This window comes from Oncorhynchus gorbuscha, linkage group LG25 (genome assembly GCF_021184085.1).
Source record: "Oncorhynchus gorbuscha isolate QuinsamMale2020 ecotype Even-year linkage group LG25, OgorEven_v1.0, whole genome shotgun sequence".
Classification (NCBI taxonomy): Eukaryota; Metazoa; Chordata; class Actinopteri; order Salmoniformes; family Salmonidae; genus Oncorhynchus; species Oncorhynchus gorbuscha.
The window spans coordinates 38,065,482-38,084,641 of record NC_060197.1 but is presented as its reverse complement, the minus strand read 5'-3'; the positions used below and the strand labels follow the sequence as shown (position 1 = coordinate 38,084,641).

At 43.5% G+C, this 19,160-nt stretch overlaps 1 protein-coding gene across 7 annotated transcripts in view; it reads left to right on the top strand.

Moving 5' to 3' along the window:
* Positions 1–19,160, top strand: part of LOC124013620 (neurexin-2-like) — a 1,135,017-nt gene that overhangs the window by 376,705 nt on the left and 739,152 nt on the right. For all 7 annotated transcript variants that reach the window (XM_046327950.1, XM_046327944.1, XM_046327948.1 and 4 more), the window contains one exon: positions 12,078–12,095. In XM_046327950.1, the coding sequence (XP_046183906.1) occupies positions 12,078–12,095 (18 nt within the window). The remainder of the gene's footprint in view (positions 1–12,077; positions 12,096–19,160) is intronic.

The following is a 19,160-nucleotide window of genomic DNA, read 5'->3' as shown; positions in this document are numbered from 1 at the left end:
TTTATTTATCAAGCCCTTCTTATATCAGCAGATGCCACAAAGTGCTGTACAGAAACCCAGCCTAAGACCCCAAACAGCAAGCAATGCAGATGTAGAAGCACAGTTGCTAGGAAAAAATCCCTAGAAAGGCCGGAACCTAGTAAGAAACCAAGAGAGAAACCAGGCTATGTGGGGTGGCCAGTCCTCTTCTGGCTGTGCCGGGTGGAGATTATAACAGAACATGGCCAAGATGTTAAAATGTTCATAGATGACCAGCAGGGTCAAATAATAATAATCACAGTGGTTGTTGAGGGTGCAACAGGTCAGCGCCTCAGGAGTAAATGTCAGTTGACTTTTCATAGCTGATCATTCAGAGTATCTCTATCGCTCCTGCTGTCTCTAGAGGGTTGAAAACAGCAGGTCTGGGACAGGTAGCATGTCCAGTGAACAGGCCAAGGTTCCATAACTGCAGGCAGAACAGTTAAAATCAAATCTAATTTATTGGTCACATACACATGGTTAGCAGATGTTAATGCGACTGTAGCGTAATGCTTGTGCTTCTAATTCTGACCATGCAGTTATATCTAACAAGTAATCTAACAATTTCTCAACAACAAAGGTATGAATAAGAATATATACATATATATATATGGATGAGTGATGGCCGAACGCCATAGGCAAGATGCAGTAGATGGTCTAGAGTACAGTATATACATATGAGATGAGTAGTGTAGGGTATGTAAACATTATATAAAATGGCATTGTTTAAAGTGACTAGTGACAAATTTATTACATAGAATTTTTAATTATTGAAGTGGCTAGAGATTTGAGTCAGTATGTTGGCAGCAGCAACTCAATGTTAACGATGGCTGTTTAACAGTCTGATGGCTTTGAGATAGAAGCTGTTTTTCAGTCTCTCGGTCCCAGCTTTGATGCACTTGTACTGACCTCGCCTTCTGGATGATAGCTGGGTGAACAGGCAGTGGCTCGAGTGGTTCTTGTCCATGATGATCTTTTTGGCCTTCCTGTGACATCGGGTGGTGTAGGTGTCCTGGAGGGCAGGTAGTGTGCCCCGGTGATGCGTTGTGCAGACCTCACTACCCTCAACCCTACCCTGGAGAGTTGTGGGCGGAGCAGTTGCCGTACCAGGCGGTGATACAGCCCGACAGGAAGCTCTAAATTGTGCATCTGTAAAAGTTGTTGAGGGTTTTTGGTGACAAGCCAAATTTCTTCAGCCTCCTTCTTCACCACACTGTCTGTGTGGGTGGACCATTTCAGTTTGCCTGTGATGTGTACGCTGAGCAACCTAAAACTTTCCACCTTCTCCACTACTATCCCATTGATGTGGATCTGCTGTTTCCTGAAGTCCACGATCATCTCCTTTGTTTTGTTGATGTTGAGTTTGAGGTTATTTTCCTGACACCACAATCCGAGGGCTCTCACCTCCTCCCTGTAGGCCCTCTCGTCGTTGTTGGTAATCAAGCCTACCACTGTAGTGTCGTCTGTAAACTTGATGATTGAGTTAGAGGTGTGCATGGCCACGCAGTCGTGGGTGAACAGGGAGTACAGGAGAGGGCTGAGAACGCACCCTTGTGGGGCCGCAGTGTTGAGAATCAGCGGGGTGGAGATGTTGTTTCCTACCTTCACCACCTGGGGGGCGCCCCGTCAGAAAGTCAAGGACCCAGTTGCACAGGGCGTGGTTGAGATCCAGGGTCTCGAGCTTAATGACGAGTTTGGAGGGTACTCTGGTGTTAAATGCTGAGTTGTCGTCGATGAACAGCAAGCTTACATAGGTATTCCTCTTGTCCAGATGGGATAGGGCAGTGATTGCGATTGCATCGTCTTTGGACCTATTGGGGTGGTAAGAAAATTGGAGTGGGTCTAGGGTGTCAGGTAGGGTGGAGGTGATATGATCCTTGACTAGTCTCTGAAAGCACTTCATGATGACGTAAGTGAGTGCTATGGTGTGAAAGTTGTTTCGCTCAGTAACCTTAGCTTTCTTGGGAACAGGAACAATGGTGGCCCTCTTGAAGCATGTGGGAACAGCAGACTGGGATAGGGATTGATTGAATATTTCCTTAAACACACCGGCCAGCTGGTCTGCACATGCTCTGAGGACACGGCTAGGGATACCGTCTGGGCCTGCAGCCTTGCGAGGGTTAACACATTTAAATGTTTTATTCACGTTGGCTGCGGTGAAGGAGAACCCGCAGGTTTTGGTAGCGGGTTCGTGTCAGTGGCACTGTATTGTCCTCAAAGCGAGCAAAGAAGTTGTTTAGTTTTTCTGGGAGCAAGACATCTGGGTCCGCGACGGGGCTGATTTTCTTTTTGTAATCCATGATTGACTGTAGACCCTGCCACATACCTATCGTGTCTTAGCTGTTGAATTGCAACTCTACTTTGTCTCTATACGGACTCTTAGCTTGTTTGATTGCCTTGCGGAGGGCATAGCTACACTGTTTGTATTCGGTCATGTTTCAGGTCGCCTTGCTCTGATTTAAAGCAGTGGTTCGCGCTTTCAGTTTTGCCTGAATGCTGCCATCAATCCACGGTTTCAGGTTGGGGAAGGTGTTAATATTCGCCGTGGGAACAACATCACCGATGCACTTGCTAATAAACTCGCTCACCGAATCAGCGTATACATCAATGTCATTGTTCGAAGCTATCCAGAACATTTCCCAGTCCAGGTGATCGAAGCAATCTTGAAGCATGGAATCAGATTGGACCAGCAATGAACAGACCTGAGCACGGGCGTTTCCTGTTTTAGTTTATATCTATAGGCTTGGAGCAACAAAATGGAGTCGTGGTTTTCAAAATAGCCTTGTTAAAATCGCCAGCTACAATAATGCAGCCTCAGGATATGTGTTTTCCAGTTTACAGAGAGTCCAATGAAGTTCTTTCAGGGCCGTCGAGGTGACTGCTTGGGGGGGGGGGATATACATGGCTGTGATTATAATCAAAGAGAATTCTCTTGGTAGATATTGCGGTCGGCATTTGATTGTAAGGAATTATAGGTCAGGTGAACAAAAAGTCTTGAGTTCCTGTATGTTGTTATGATCACACCACGACTCGTTAATCATAAAGGCATACACCCCCGCCCTTCTTCTTACCAGAGAGATGTTTGTTTCTGTCGGCGCGATGCTTGAAGAAACCAGGTTGCTGTACCGACTCTGATAACGTGTGTTTCCATGATACAGGGAATGTTACAATCTCTGATGATGATGATGCTCCGATTTCATCTACCTTGTTGTCAAGAGACTGGACATTGGCAAGTAGTATACTCGGGAGTGGTGAGCGATGTGCCCGTCTACGGAGCCAGACCAGAAGACCGCTCGTCTGCCCATTCTGCGGCGCCGTTGTTTTGGGTCGCCTGCTGGGATCCGATCCATTGTCCTGGGTGGTGGTCCAAACAGAGGATCCGCTTCGGGAAAGTCGTATTCCTGGTCTTAATGTTGTTAAGTTGACGTTGCTCTTATATCCAATAGTTCCTAATAAGACTTAAGATTTCCTGGGGTAACAGTGTAAGAAATAATACATAAAACACTAAATACTGCATATTTTCCTAAGAATGCGAGGCGACCATCTCTGTCGGCGCCGGAAGTACAAAGAAATAGGAGCAGTAGCGTGACCAGGTGGACTGGGGACAGCAAGGAGTCATCAGGCCATGTCAGCTAAAATGTTTAAGGTAAATTAGTCTCCTGGTTAAATCACCGACCTGGGGGCCCCATTGATTTTATTAGTCACTCTCACTCAGATATATTAAAAACTGGGAACATTTCCCTCCACCATATGGCAAGATGTGTAGAATTGCAGGAAATTAGCTGTAAAACTGCCCCTTTTTCTCTCCACCCCATTGCAAAATGAGTAGAATTGCATGAAATGTGTTATGCATTTGCATTTGGGGCCCCCAAAAGTCTAGGACCGGCTCTGACCCGCGAGCCACTGCGGCCCCTGATGACGAGTTCAGATTTTTTTTGTGGGCCCCTGCTCTAAAGCCTGATTGACAGCTTCTCTGAGTGGATGTTTATTACTATCCTCTGAAGACTATACTTTGCTGTGATTGGTTTTCATCCTTTACAATGAGGACGCTGATGACCAATCACACGATATACAACAATGCAGCAAATGTCAAAGACGTGTATTTCTATGACATGAAGCTAAAGTATGTCACGAACGTGTGCACTGAATTATACTCACCATAGGAAAAACTGCCGTATTGTTATGATTGTACAGTATGCCTACACAATAAATACACTACCGCCATAAAGCTACTGTAGAGACCATGTAATAATAAAATACTCCAGAAATTAATTAGTCAACAAATGTAGCCTGGACTTTGAAATACAACTTCAGAAACAATCAATTCAATTCAGCCGTCCAGGGGACTCTGAATGATGATCAAATGAATTAAGTAAAAATGAAATGGGTAAAGCGTTTCACTACGGAATTAATTGAATGTCCTGTAATTTATTATAGTTTATTAGAGAGAGAGAGAGAGAGAGAGAGAGAGAGAGAGAGAGAGAGAGAGAGAGAGAGAGAGAGAGAGAGTCAATGTCTTCCCTTTGTGGCAGAAATAAGATCTAATTCACACAGGCAGTTATGTACTGTAGGCACCAACGTGTGAAAAGGGCCAATGCTGTTTCATGACTGGATTGACTATTTATCTTCTTCTGAAAAGCAATCCTGTCACAACACTGGATAATAATTATACTGTGAATAAAGCCATGGACATTGGAAAGTTTCACAATGAAACTCTTTTCCCATCCATTCTATGTCTAAACCTCCTCCCCATTCTCATTTGAAATGAGAGTTCATTGTAGAATCAAATGGGGGCGTTTTATGCACACACACACATAAATCAAGTTTCTCTCTCATGGAGTTGAAGAGGCACATTGATTGTCATTAAGGTATCTAAAGCCCCCAAGTGGGGAAGGTTGGCAACAACTCTGCTGCACTTTTCCTCAACACAGGGTCCCCACAAGGGTGCTTGCTCAGACCCCTCCTGTACTCGCTGTTCACCCAGGACTGTGTGGAGACTCACGTCTCCAACTTAATCGTCAAGTTTGCTAAGGACACAACAGTGTTATGCCTGATTACCAACAACGATGAGACAACATTTCGGGAGAAGGTGAAAAACCTGGCGGAATGGACAAAACGAAGGAGACAGCAGAGAGAGTACGCCCCCATCCACATCAACAGGGCCACAGTGGAGAGGGTCAAAAGCTTCAAGTTCCTCGGCGTGCGCATTACTGACAACCTGAAATGGTCCCTTCACACAGACAGTGTGGTGAAAAATGTGAAACAGCACCTCTTAAACTTCAGGAGACTGAAGAAATTCAGCTAGGCTCCTAAGACCCTCACAAACTTTTGCACCATTGAGAGCATCCTTTCAGCCTGTTCCGTAACTGCACTGTCCGCAACCACAGGGCTCTCCAGAGGGGGTTGCGGTCTGCCCAACACATCACCGGGGGCACACTACCTGCCCTCCAGGACATCTACAGCACCCTATGTCCCAGGACGGCAAAGAAAATCATCAAGGACCTCAGCAGCCCGAGCCACAGCCTGTTCACCCCGCTACCATCTAGAAGGCAGAGACAGTGCAACTGCATCAAAGCTGGGACCGAGAGACTCTAGGCCATCAGACTGTTAAACAGTCACCACTAGCCTTAGTCACTGTTCTAGCAGGCTACCACCTGGTGCTCTACCCTGTACCATAGAGACTGCTGCCCTATGTACATAGACATTGACCACTAGTCACTTTAATAATGTTTACTATTTTACCCACTTCATATGTGTATACTGTATTCTAGTCATGGCTCAATCTATATAACTACTGCTGCACACACCTGTTCTATTCATATACTGCCCATGCTGTCTATATATCCCTGCACTGTTGGAGCTACAAACACAAGCATTTCGCAGCACCCGCGATAACATCTGCAAATCTGTGTACGCAACCAATAAACTTTGATTTGATTTGATTTGCGATGTCCATCGTGTTTGAAGGTCGTCTGCCCTTCCCTTGTGGCAGTGTGTGGTGTTGTTGAGGTGTGTGTATGCGTGTGTGTGTGTGTGTGTGTGTGTGTGTGTGTGTGTGTGTGTGTGTGTGTGTGTGTGTGTGTGTGTGTGTGTGTGTGTGTGTGTGTGTGTGTGTGTGTGTGTGTGTGTGTGTGTGTGTGTGTGTGTGTGTGTGTGTGTGCGCGTGCGTGCGTACGTGCGTGTGTGTGTGTGCATGCGTGCACGTTAGGGTTCGAATTAGGAAACAAGGTTAGTTTTAGGAGCTAGGGTTAAGGTTAGGTTTTTGGGTTCGGGTAAGAGTACAGGTTAGGGTTAGTTTTAGGGTAAGAGTACAGGTTAGGGTTAGTTTTAGGGTAAGAGTACAGGTTAGGTTAGGGTAAGGTTAGGTTTTTTAGGGTAAGAGTACAGGTTAGGGTTAGTTTTAGGGTAAGAGTACAGGTTAGGGTTAGTTTTAGGGTAAGAGTACAGGTTAGGGTTAGTTTTAGGGTAAGAGTACAGGTTAGGGTTAGTTTTAGGGTAAGAGTACAGGTTAGGGTTAGTTTTAGGGTAAGAGTACAGGTTAGGGTTAGTTTTAGGGTAAGAGTACAGGTTAGGTTAGTTTTAGGGTAAGAGTACAGGTTAGGGTTAGTTTTAGGGTAAGAGTACAGGTTAGGGTTAGTTTTAGGGTAAGAGTACAGGTTAGGGTTAGTTTTAGGGTAAGAGTACAGGTTAGGGTTAGTTTTAGGGTAAGAGTACAGGTTAAGGGTAAGAGTACAGGTTAGGGTTAGTTTTAGGGTAAGAGTACAGGTTAGGGTAGTTTTAGGGAGAGTACAGGTTAGGGTTAGTTTTAGGAAAGGGTTAAGGTTAGGGTTAGTTTTAGGGTAATGGTTAGGGTTAGTTTTAGGGTAAGAGTACAGGTTAGGGTTAGTTTTAGGGTAAGAGTACAGGTTAGGGTTAGTTTTAGGGTAAGAGTACAGGTTAGGGTTAGTTTTAGGGTAATACAGGTTAGGGTTAGGGAAAAAAGGATTTTGAATGGGACTGAATTGTGTTTCCCCACAAGGTTAGCTGTACAAGACCGTGTGTGTGTGTGTGTGTGTGTGTGTGTGTGTGTGTGTGTGTGTGTGTGTGTGTGTGTGTGTGTGTGTGTGTGTGTGTGTGTGTGTGTGTGTGTGTGTGTGTGTGTGTGTGTGTGTGTGTGTGTGTGTGTGTGTGTGTGTGTGTGTGTGTGCAGTATGTTTGTTACCTCTGCATAAATAAGTGCACATGTCCTCTCTTCTCCTCTTTTCTTCTCCCCTCCACAAATTTTCCAGGGTGAGAGAGGTTGACAGCTAAGCAGAGTTGAGAAAGAGCTGGAGAGATGAAAAGTAAATTGACAGGATACTGGGTCAGCGCTCCTCAGTGGAGAAAGTGAGTGTGTGAATGGAGTGGTTGACGTAAGGGGTGATAGTTCAACTCCACTCACTTTGTGTGTGATGGGGGGATTGTGGTGGGGCTTAGCCAATACTAGCACTAGCAGCTGCAGTACAGATGCTGCAGGTCAGTAGGCTAGGCTAACTTAATGTGTCTAACCTGTGAGAAATTAGACAAAACCAGCCAATACCTACAAAACATATGTTTTAAATACACTATATATACCAAAGTATATGGACACCCCTTCAAATTAGTGGATTTGGCTATTTTAGCTACACCCATTGCTGACAGGTGTATAAAGTTGAGCATACAAGCAATCTCCATAGACAAACATTGGCAGTAAAATGGCCTGTTCTGAAGAGCTCAGTGACACCGTCATATTAATGCCAATGATTTTGTCATGAGATGTTCGAGCAGGTGTCCACATACCTTTGGCCATGTAGTGTAGCTAGTGTAGACGTTGCGTGGGCGCCTGGCTGTGTGTGTTTGTCTTTATGTGTTTGTTATTCCCTGTATATTATAGACTGGGATGTTGAACAGGGGATGGCACTGTGAGTGTGTTTGTTATTCCCTGTATAGTATAGACTGGGATGTTGAACAGGGGATGGCACTGTGAGTGTGTTTGTTTTCCCCGGTATATTATAGACTGGGATGTTGAACAGGGGATGGCACTGTGAGTGTGTTTGTTATTCCCTGTATAGTATAGACTGGGATGTTGAACAGGGGATGGCACTGTGAGTGTGTTTGTTATTCCCTGTATATTATAGACTGGGATGTTGAACAGGGGATGGCACTGTGAGTGTGTTTGTTATTCCCTGTATATTATAGACTGGGATGTTGAACAGGGGATGGCACTGTGAGTGTGTTTGTTATTCCCTGTATATTATAGACTGGGATGTTGAACAGGGGATGGCACTGTGAGTGTGTTTGTTATTCCCTGTATAGTATAGACTGGGATGTTGAACAGGGGATGGCACATAATTTTGCACGCCCAATTTTTCAGTTTTTGATTTGTTAAAAAAGTTTGAAATATCCAATAAATGTCGTTCCACTTCATGATTGTGTCCCACTTGTTGTTGATTCTTCACAAAAAAAATACAGTTTTATATCTTTATGTTTGAAGCCTGAAATGTGGCAAAAGGTCGCAAAGTTCAAGGGGGCTGAATACTTTCGCAAGGCACTGTACATAAGTATTCAGCCCTTTTGCTATGAGATTCGAACTTGAGCTCAGGTGCATCCTGTTTCCATTGACCATACTAAAGTTGTTTCTAAAACTTGATTAGACTGGTAAATTCAATTTATTGGACATGATTTGTTAAGGTACACACCTGTCTAAGGTCCCACAGTTGACAGTGCATGTCAGAGCAAAAACCAAGCCATAAGTTTGAAGGAATTGTCCTTAGAGCTCCGAGAGGATTGTGTCGAGGCACAGATCTGGAGAAGGGTACACAATTTATGCAGCATTTTCTTATTTTTTGAACCTTTGTTTAACTAGACAAGCCAGTTAAGAACAAATTCTCATTTTCGATGACGCCCTAGGAACAGTTGGTTAACTGCCTTGTTCAGGAGCAGAATGACAGATTTCTACCTTGTCAGCTTGTGGTTTCAATCTTGCAACCTTCCGGTTACAAGTCCAACACTCTAACCACTAGGCTACCTAGAACAAAGTGGCCTCCATTGTTCTGAAATGGAAGTAGTTTGGAACCACCAAGACTCTCCCTCGAGCTGGCTGCCCGGCCAAACTGAAAAATCGGGGGAGAAGGGCCTTGGTCAGGGAGGTGACCAAGAACCCGATGGTCACTCTGACAGAGCTCCAGAAGTCCTCTGTTTTGAGATGAGAGAATCTTCCAGAAGGACAACTATCTCTGCAGCACTCCACCAATCAGGCCTTTATGGTAGAGTGGCCAGACGGAAGCCACTCCTCAGTAAAAGGTACATGACAGCCAGCTTGGAGTTTGCCTTAAGGCACCTAAAGACTCTTAGATGTTGAGAAACACTATTCCCTGGTCTGATGAAACCAAGATTGAACCATTTGGCCTGAATGCATAGCGTCACATCTGGAGGAAACCAGGCACCATCCCTAAGGTGAAGCAACGTCGTGGCAGTATAATGCTGTTGGGATGTTTTTCAGCGGCTGGGACTGGGAGACTAGTCAGGATCAAGGGAAAGATGAACGGAGCAAAGTACAGAGAGATCCTTGATGAAAACCTGCTACAGAGCACTCAGGAACTCAGACTGGGGTGAATGCACACCTTTCAACTGGACAATGACCCTAAGCTCACAGCCAAGACAACGCAGGAGTGGCTTTTGGACAAGTCTCTGAATGTCCTTAAGTGGCCCAGCCAAACATATCTGGAGAGACCTGTGCAGCGATGCTCCCCATCCAACCTGACAGAGCTTGAGAGGATCTGCAGAGAAGGATAGGAGAAACTCCCCAAATACAGGTGTGCCAAGCTTGTATCGTCATACCCAAGAAGACTCGAGGCTGTAATCGCTGCCAAAGGTGCTTTAACAAAGTACTGAGTAAAGGGTCTGAATACTTATGTAAATGTGAAATTTCCGGGGTGGGGGGTTTATTCATAAATTTGCAAAAATGTATAAAATGGGGTATTGTGATGTCATTATGGGGTATTGTGTGTAGATTGATGAGGGGGGAAAATCTAAACAATTTAATCAATTTTAGAATAAAGTTGTTATAAAAGTCAAGGTGTCTAAATACATTCCGAATGTACTGTACAAAAGTATGTGGACACAAAATAGTGTATTCGTCTATTTCAGCCACACCCATTGCTGAAAGGTTTATAAAATCAAGCACACAGCCATGCAATCTCCATAGACAAATATTGGCAGTAGAAAGGCCTTACTGACGTGGCACTGTCACAGGATGCCACCTTTCCAACAAGTAATATCATCACATTTTTTTCCCTGCTAGAGCTGCACCGGTCAACTGTAAGTGCTGCTATTGTGAAGTTTAGGAGCAATAACGGCTCAGTCGTAAAGTGGTAGGCCACAAAGCTCACAGAATGGAACCAACTGAGTTGTTGCAAAGGTGATATTCTATTTCGGTGCCACGTTGAATGTCATTGCACTCTTCAGTAAGACCAACCCACTGCCAGTGTTTGTCTATAGAGATTGCATGGCTTTGTGCTCGAATTTTATACACCTGTCAGCAACAGATGTGGGTAAAATAGCCAAATCCATGTGTTTGATGCCAATCCATTCACCCTGTTCCGTCCACTATTATGAGCCGTCCTCCCTTCAGCAGCCTCCACTGGTCGAGCTTGGGATCTCTGCTGGCCTGTCTGTGTGAGCCTTCATGTGTAAGGTTTGGAGACGGACTTAAAACCCTTAAATAAAGGGCAAACCAGCCAGATAGACATGACCATTCTTACTTAATGGACACAGGGAACCTGAAGTATATTGTATAGCCTTCTGTGTTTCATAACACACACAACCATATGCGGGAGAAAGTGTGTGTGTGTGTGTGTGGGGGGGGGTTCTTATTCCTACAGAGGCAATTAACACAGTAGCATGTGTACCCCCCAAATATCTGCCAATTGGCTCAAATATGCTCCTGTCCCCTAATTGTGAATTTCACCCGGCAGCAGATTGATATTTCCGATGAAACTATGCACGTTTATAAAAATAAATAAAAAAGTATGTTAATTGGATATGTTGCGAGCCCAGTGAGTGTAGGGCTGGGCTGTGTTCCGCTGGGCTGGGTTCCGCTGGGCTGGGTTCTCATGTATCGAGCTGAGAGCCGAGGGGAGACGCTGGTGCCAGCTTTTGCAGACCCATAGATATTGATATTGAGCTCTATGCTTGGTTGGACAGTGATTCTTCCGTCTCTCTCTCACTCTCTCTCTCTCTTTATTTTCATCTTCCACTAGACTAGGTCTGCCTGTCTGCTCTAGTCCCATACACCCACCCGACCCTAGATTAGCTCTCTCACAACCTGGAATCAACTTTATGCTGAGTCACTCCTTACTTAATCTCTTTCCTTAGCCATCTTGCTCTCTCTCTCTCTCTCTCTCTCTCTCTCTCTCTCTCTCTCTCTCTCTCTCTCTCTCTCCCTCTCTCTATATCTATTTGGCTTTCTTTATCTCTCTGCCTCTCTCAGACATACTACTCTCCCCTTGCTTCGGCGTACTCCATTGGCATATGCCGTCTGGTATATCAGGTGTGTCAACATTTTATGCCATGTCATTCACAGATGAGGGTATAATAATTGAGGATAGTGTCCTGTGATAGCTGGCCACAATTTCCAAGCAATGGGAAGAGCACCATCAACAATAAAAACATAGTATCTTTTTCTCAGTAAGGGAGTGACGTCTCTAAACGTCCCCGTGACTCCATTTTAAACGAGAGTGTGAGTCTTTTTCCTTATCCACAGATAAAGGTGCATTTGAGATGTTGACAGATGTTATATTGTCTGTTTTTTACAAGGAAGACTAAAACGGAAACGACCTTTAATAATGTGTGTTTTTTACAATCTCAATTAGCAAATGTATTTGTGTTGCTCTGTAAATATGTGTCCTGTTGGTAATTGCTGTCTTCATGACTTTCTCTCTCTCTTCCTCAGGTGTCATCCGTCTTGTATTTGTGTCGGGTTGGGCGTGAACGGGGTTGTCTTGATTTGAGATTTGAACTAAACTATCTTTTCTCTTTCTCTCCTCTCTGTCTCCCCACAGGGGACTCATCGCAGGCCGGTAAGTCGACTATCTCTTCACCTTCTCTCTTGCTCTGACACACGTACTGCTGTTTTGTCTGTGGCTGACTGACAGTGATGTGGGATTTGATGATTCTAAGGCACGATACAGACCGAACACGCACACAATGGTGCGCGCCGACGCATGCACGCACACACACACGCGCACACACACACACACACACACTCCATTGGGTATACAAAAGCACATATAAAAGCCTAACGTGCCTCTACAAACCAGACGGATTGAGATTGCTGTGCCACTTGAACTTTTCTCCCAGCGGTGAAAGCCAACTTTGAAGGGTGCACAATTACCATTTATTTGTATTGTGAGGCTGCGGGATTCCTGCTTTTATATCAGTGAGAGGAGCTCTCAGTCTCAGTGGATTGTGAGCAATCCAGAAAAGTGTGAACTATATTGCTTTCAATCAGTCATCTGCTGGTTGGGGCCCAGCAATTGACAGCAATAACCACTCAGGTTGAGAATGAAGACATACGAGAGGCCGGGGTGTATCCAACTCAATAGCCAGCCCACTCTGATGAGAGAAGATGACTTAATGGACAGAATATAGATATAGTTGCTCTTACCATTCAGAGTTCAGCAAGGTAACTCTGAATAGCAGATACATTAACAGGCAGATGGGATCATGTATGTGTGAGGAAGATTGAGGTATACAGCCTGTATTTGTGAAGTTTTGTGATGTAGATATGTGTTTTGTAAAGGTTTGCAATTGGGTCAACTGTTTGTTGTGGTGTCTGCTTTAAGTGAACAGTAGAGAGTATTGTAGTTTTCACCAGGTTGTGAGCATGCTTTTAAAGGTGCACTATGCAGAAATATCTCCGCCATTTCCTGGTTGCTAAAATTCTAGTTGTTTGTCTAATTTCAGTTTAAGTGACAAAACAAGCAAGTAAAGTGTAGAGAATCATTGTACCATCTAAACCGCTGTGAAATATATTTTCAATAAAAAAAACTATTGTATTTTCAGCAGTTTGAAGCTGATGTACAAAATTGAAAGTTAAAGCCAAAAAAACTAAACTTAAGAACAGGAAGCATAGAAATAGCACACATAGAATATATGACTTTTTTTGTTGAGTTTATTTTTATTTGTACAGGGACAGTGCACATTTAACTTCTTGCGTCGAGCCATCCCGGATCCGGTATCGTGACTACAGCCTCAAGCTCATTACCATAACGCAACGTTAACTATTCATGAAAATCGCAAATTAAATTAAATTAATCTATTTGCTCTCAAGCTTAGCCTTTTGTTAACAACACTGTCATCTCAGATTTTCAAAATATGCTTTTGAACCATAGCTAAACAAGCATTTGTGTAACAGTATTGATAGCCTAGCATAGGATTATGCCTGGCTTTCAGCATGCAACATTTTCACAAAAACCAGAAAAGGATTCAAATAAAATTATTTACCTTTGAAGAACTTCAGATGTTTTCAATGAGGAGACTCTCAGTTAGATAGCAAATGTTCAGTTTTTACAAAAAATATTATTTGTGTTGACAAATCGCTCCGTTTTGTTCATCACGTTTGGGTAAGAAAATAATAATAAAAAAATAAAAAATAAATATTAAGTCATTAAAACGCGAATTTTTTTCCAAATTAACTCCATAATATCGACAGAAACATGGCAAACCGATGTTTAGAATCAATCCTTAAGGTGTTTTTCACATATCTATCGACGATAAATCCTTCGTGGCAGTTGACTTTCTCTTCTGAAGAAATGGAACGCGCATGGACCTACAGATTACGCAATAATTTCGACACAGGACACCGGGCGGGACACCAGGTAAATGTAGTCTCTTATGGTCAATCTTCCAATGATATGCCTACAAACACGTCACAATGCTGCAGACATCTTGGACGAACGGCAGAGCGCATAAGCTCGTTCACAGCATATTCACAGCCTTATAAGGAGACGATAGTAAAACAGAGCGTAAAAATTCCTGATCATTTCCAGTTTGAAGTTTCATCTTGGTTTCGCCTGTAAGATCAGTTCTGGGGCACTCACAGATAATATCTTTGCAGTTTTGAAAACGTCAGTGTTTTCTTTCCAAAGCTGGCAATTATATGCATAGTCGAGCATCTTTTCGTGACAAAATATTGCGCTTAAAACGGGCATGTTTTTTTATCCAATAATAACATAGCGCCCCCATAGGTTGAAGAGATTAATCAACGTTTCAGAAAAAGTGCAGGTTTTAGCCGGCCGGTTCATTTTCATCCGTGGTCCCTGGGCATGTTATTAAAAACAATTACAATGACAATACAGACAATCAATGAGCAGTGAGCACAAGCAGAGCAACATAGGACAATCAAGACGTAGCATACAGACATACAGCAACATAGAACAAAAAGCAGCAAGACAAAATCCATAAAAGCAACAGTGTTTCCACACCTCAGAAGCTACAGACAACATGGAAAGCGGCCATACAAAACTAGGGATTATGTTCACAAATCTGATTGGCCTTTAGCCATGTCTCCATGTTTTTAATGAAAGTGTGATAGGTGGTGCAGTTGTGTGTCTGATTACAGTGTATTCCAAACATGGGAAGCTCTCACAGAGGAAGCAGATTGACTAAAGATGCTTTTCCTTAAGGGAACTATACAGTCACCTCTCATGGCAGACCTTGTGGATCTGCTGCCATATGTTTGGGCTTTCTGTTTAACAGAAGTACTGAGTGGAGCGCGAGCCAGGCCATTAGGATCTTGAATACCAGACATGCGTTGATGTATTGGTGTATTGCACAAGATTTTTCCAACTCAGGACCTCATGCTTTCTGAGGATGTAACAGTGATGATGGCTATTGAGCTTCCTATCAAGCACTTTGAGAGCCTGTTTGTAGACAGACTGAATGGGTTTTAATGTTGTACAGCAAGCTTGGGCCCAGCTAGTCAAGCAGTATGTTAAGTGAGGAAGTATCATAGATTTGGAGTACAGTTTTGCTACCTCTGTAATCAAACAATTTCTTATAGGTTGAATTTGGTTATTTGAATTAAAAGAGGGGTTGGAATCAAGTATGATGCCAAGGTACTTAAAATCAGATACCACCTGGAGCTTCTCCCCTGACACATAGACATCTGGCTCAGTAACATCAGTTGCCCTCTTTGTGAAGAACATGCAGACAGTTTTTTTCACATTGAGATGCAAACATGAGTCGCTGAGCCACTTTGTAACCTGGACCATTACAGTACTGAGTTCTTGTGCAGCTTGTTGTTTGCTCTTTGCACATATATCACTGTATCATCTGCATACATTTGAACTTCAGACCCAGTACAGACAGAAGGCAGATCATTAATGTACAGGCTGAACAGGAGGGCCCCCAGTATTGACCCTTGGGGCACACCCACATCATAGCTAAGAGTGGGCGACAGCTCATTGCTCACTCTGACACACTGGGTTCTGCCTTCAAGGTATGATCTCAAGGCATCGGGGGGAAAGTTGAACTTGGACAATTTTGTGATGAGTACCTCATGGTTAACAGTATCAAAAGCACTCCTTAGGTCCAGAAACACAGCCCCAACAATGCCCCTTTGTCCTTCTTGGACTTCACATTTTCCAGAAGAAAGCAGTTGAACGTTTCTGTGGAGTGTTTTGCTCTGAAGACAAGATGCATGGAGAGTAATGTGGAGGGGCTGTTGAGGTGGGCAATCAGTTGCTCTACTACACACTTTTCAACAACCTTCGACACCACAGGTAGTATACTAATGGGCCTGTAGTTACTCACTTTAGTAGGGTCACCCGATTTAAAGATGGCTGTTATTATGGCCGACCTCCAGACCATTGGAAACACCCCAAGACCAATAGATGTGTTGGTGTCCTTAGTAATGGGGCCAATGAGTGACTCCTTGTAGTTTTTAAGAAAGTTACAGTCCAACCCAAACACATCTTTGGCTTTAGAGTTCTTTAGTGAGCTAATCACTTTGTTCACCTCTGACTCAGAAACCTCAGATCATCAATACACATTTCTATGTGATCGTGTCACCCAAAAAGTTACATATTGCAGTTTTAAATATATACATTTAAGTCCAGATATGCTAATAAATTCTACTTACTTTATTTTTTTTTAAACATTGTCTGCCTCCATCCGCCACTCTGAAATTTATATCAATCAGTTCTTCCCAGACTTAGGACTCAAAATGTAATACAACCAAGGAGATAATGCAAACCTATGGACAATCCCAGTTTTTTTTGTCTATGTTGTTGTGTATACTGCTAAAGTGTTATGCATCACTTAAGTATTCATTAAAACTACACCCCAAGACCATATCTCAAATCTGCTGACATGCTACTGCTCGCTAGATTTTAATTTGGAATCAGTGAAGTGTGTGTGTGTTTATACACAAGCTAATGAAACGGATCAACGCTCCACACAAACAGTTAGGAAATGTAATGCTTGCTAAAGCTATAGCTTCCAGCAGTTGCTGCAATGTGCCTTTCAGTCGAGTATGATGACATCAATAGTATCGCTCCTCTACAGAATATTATCCCCCAAGAATACACTTTTATATAGGAATTGAATCGTTGGATGAAATGCACTGCAGCGTTCAGGCTATGTTCTGACTGAACGAGCAAATATGTACAACACATACACACACCACACATAATACAATGGATACCTACACATACATACACCACACATAATACAATGGATACCTACACATACATACACCACACATAATACAATGGATACCTACACATACATACACCACACATAATACAATGGATACCTACACATACATACACCACACATAATACAATGGATACCTACACATACATACACCACACATAATACAATGGATACCTACACATACATACACCACACATAATACAATGGATACCTACACATACATACACCACACATAATACAATGGATACCTACACATACATACACCACACATAATACAATGGATACCTACACATACATACACCACACATAATACAATGGATACCTACACATACATACACCACACATAATACAATGGATACCTACACATACATTTTCTTATTTTTGAAAACCATATTCTATGCTTTCCATAGTTTGCCACAGAAATCTGTATGATTCTGACTGGCCTCTCGGTTCAATCATTTCAGGCGAGAGTATCTTCGTTTGCATGTTGCTCATCCTGAGGTACGTAAAGAGGTATGCAAAGCTGTAAAGACAGTCTTTAGCCCGAACCCCACCGTGTTGTCTGCTGTAGTGAATATAGAGCATAATAATGTCTTACCCTGTCCCTCAATAACCATCAGGGAGGCATGAATACCACACATGTCTGCCCTCTAAACACTGCTGTTTACATGGCACACGCCATATGCTCCTCTCTAGGTTCATGACATGAATGTGTTGCTGGAATACGCATTAAGAATACAGACATACACATGCCCAACCCTCACCACTACCTGTAGATGAGGACGGGATATTCTGCCGTGATTCCAGACCTTTGGATATCTCTATAGAACCAGTGTAGCTCAGCTCTTGTCTGTTAGAACCAGGGCCTGTGCAGAGACCAGACAGACGTTATGTTGCAGTCTCCAGGGCTGTAAGCTGGAGAGCGTGGGCCAGAGAGCTAATGTGCCATTTTGTCTGACTTCAGATTATAGCCTAGCAGGCCGCTTACTCGAGGGTAAACTCAAAAACTACCCCGGCTGCTCCCTCCTGCCTGCCTAGACTCTCTCCATACACAGTAGGAAAAAAATGTCATTAAAATCAGGGAGAGAATGCTGCTGGATCGTGATTTCACATTCGTCTTGTGGGCTAAAAAGGAGGAGATGGCTAATTCATTCCTCCACAAGAGGATTTTGTCTGTTAGTCCATTTCACCACCATCGTCACAAATTCCTCTGTGAGAAGTTTGGGGTGGATGAGCTTCAGCAAAAAAAGGCTGGAAAAGTTAGGACAGGAAGGAAGGATAGAAGGATGCACGTTAAACATATTTAAATAGGACCACGGTCTGAAGGCCCACAGCCTGCTTGAGGTCCAGACAAAGAGTCATCAAGACACCTCTTAGAGTATTGAATTATACAAAGGCATGTACCTAGACGATTATGTGACTTAATCTTCTAAAAACGAGGGGGAAGTTGTTTTCAGTGCCTCCACTTCCACGGGTATAAATAAATAAGTACCCGAGGAGAGCCCCAATATAGTCTGAAAAGACTCCAAGCCCCATAACCCTCCTCTTCCCTAGGGGTAACGCCCAGAGCAACCAGAGAAGCCAGACAAAGGCCTGAAGAGTTCCTGGACGAACAACACACAGTTGAACTTCACAGGCACAAAGAGGCCAATTGGTTTGGTTAGTGGCAAATCTACCTCTTTCCTGTTCTCTTTCGTTCTCTATGTAGTGTGGTGTAATTGAAGTTACAAGAGAACAAGGGATAATAGGGAAAGGAGAGAAAGAAAGGATGAGACCTCATTTTCAGAGATCGTTCAAGTCTGTACCAGAGCACAGGCTGTTCCACTCTTTCTTTGAGTCAGAGCGTGTCTTTCACGTTATTGAGATGATGGAGTGCATTCATGAGGGAAGCGGGATGCACTAGTGTGTGTAATTCCATTAGAATGACTTACTCAGGTGGAGGAGTGGAGAGAGAGTGGTTAGACAAATGCTGAATGCACACGATCAGAGAAACAAGCACAGGTAGGTGGTGGGCCGACCCTGAAAACGTTGTAGTTGATCGATCTACGTCAAGGGATTTTCTGTATTTATAATATTCTTATGATTACCAGGTCAATTTGTTGGCACTAGGGCTGACTCCATTTAGTCGACTGGTCCATTGTTTGGTTGTACAGTTGTTGGTCGACCAAGATTATTTTGTTGAGCAGTGGCAAATATATTTACAAAATGTGTGGCACACAAGACACCTGTCTGATTCACGCCTGTCTGAGTGGACTAATCCATTGCGGAGGCCTGTCTGAGTGGACTAATCCATTGCGGAGGCCTGTCTGAGTGGACTAATCCATTGCGGAGGCCTGTCTGAGTGGACTAATCTATTGCGGAGGCCTGTCTGAGTGGACTAATCCATTGCGGAGGCCTGTCTGAGTGGACTAATCCATTGCGGAGGC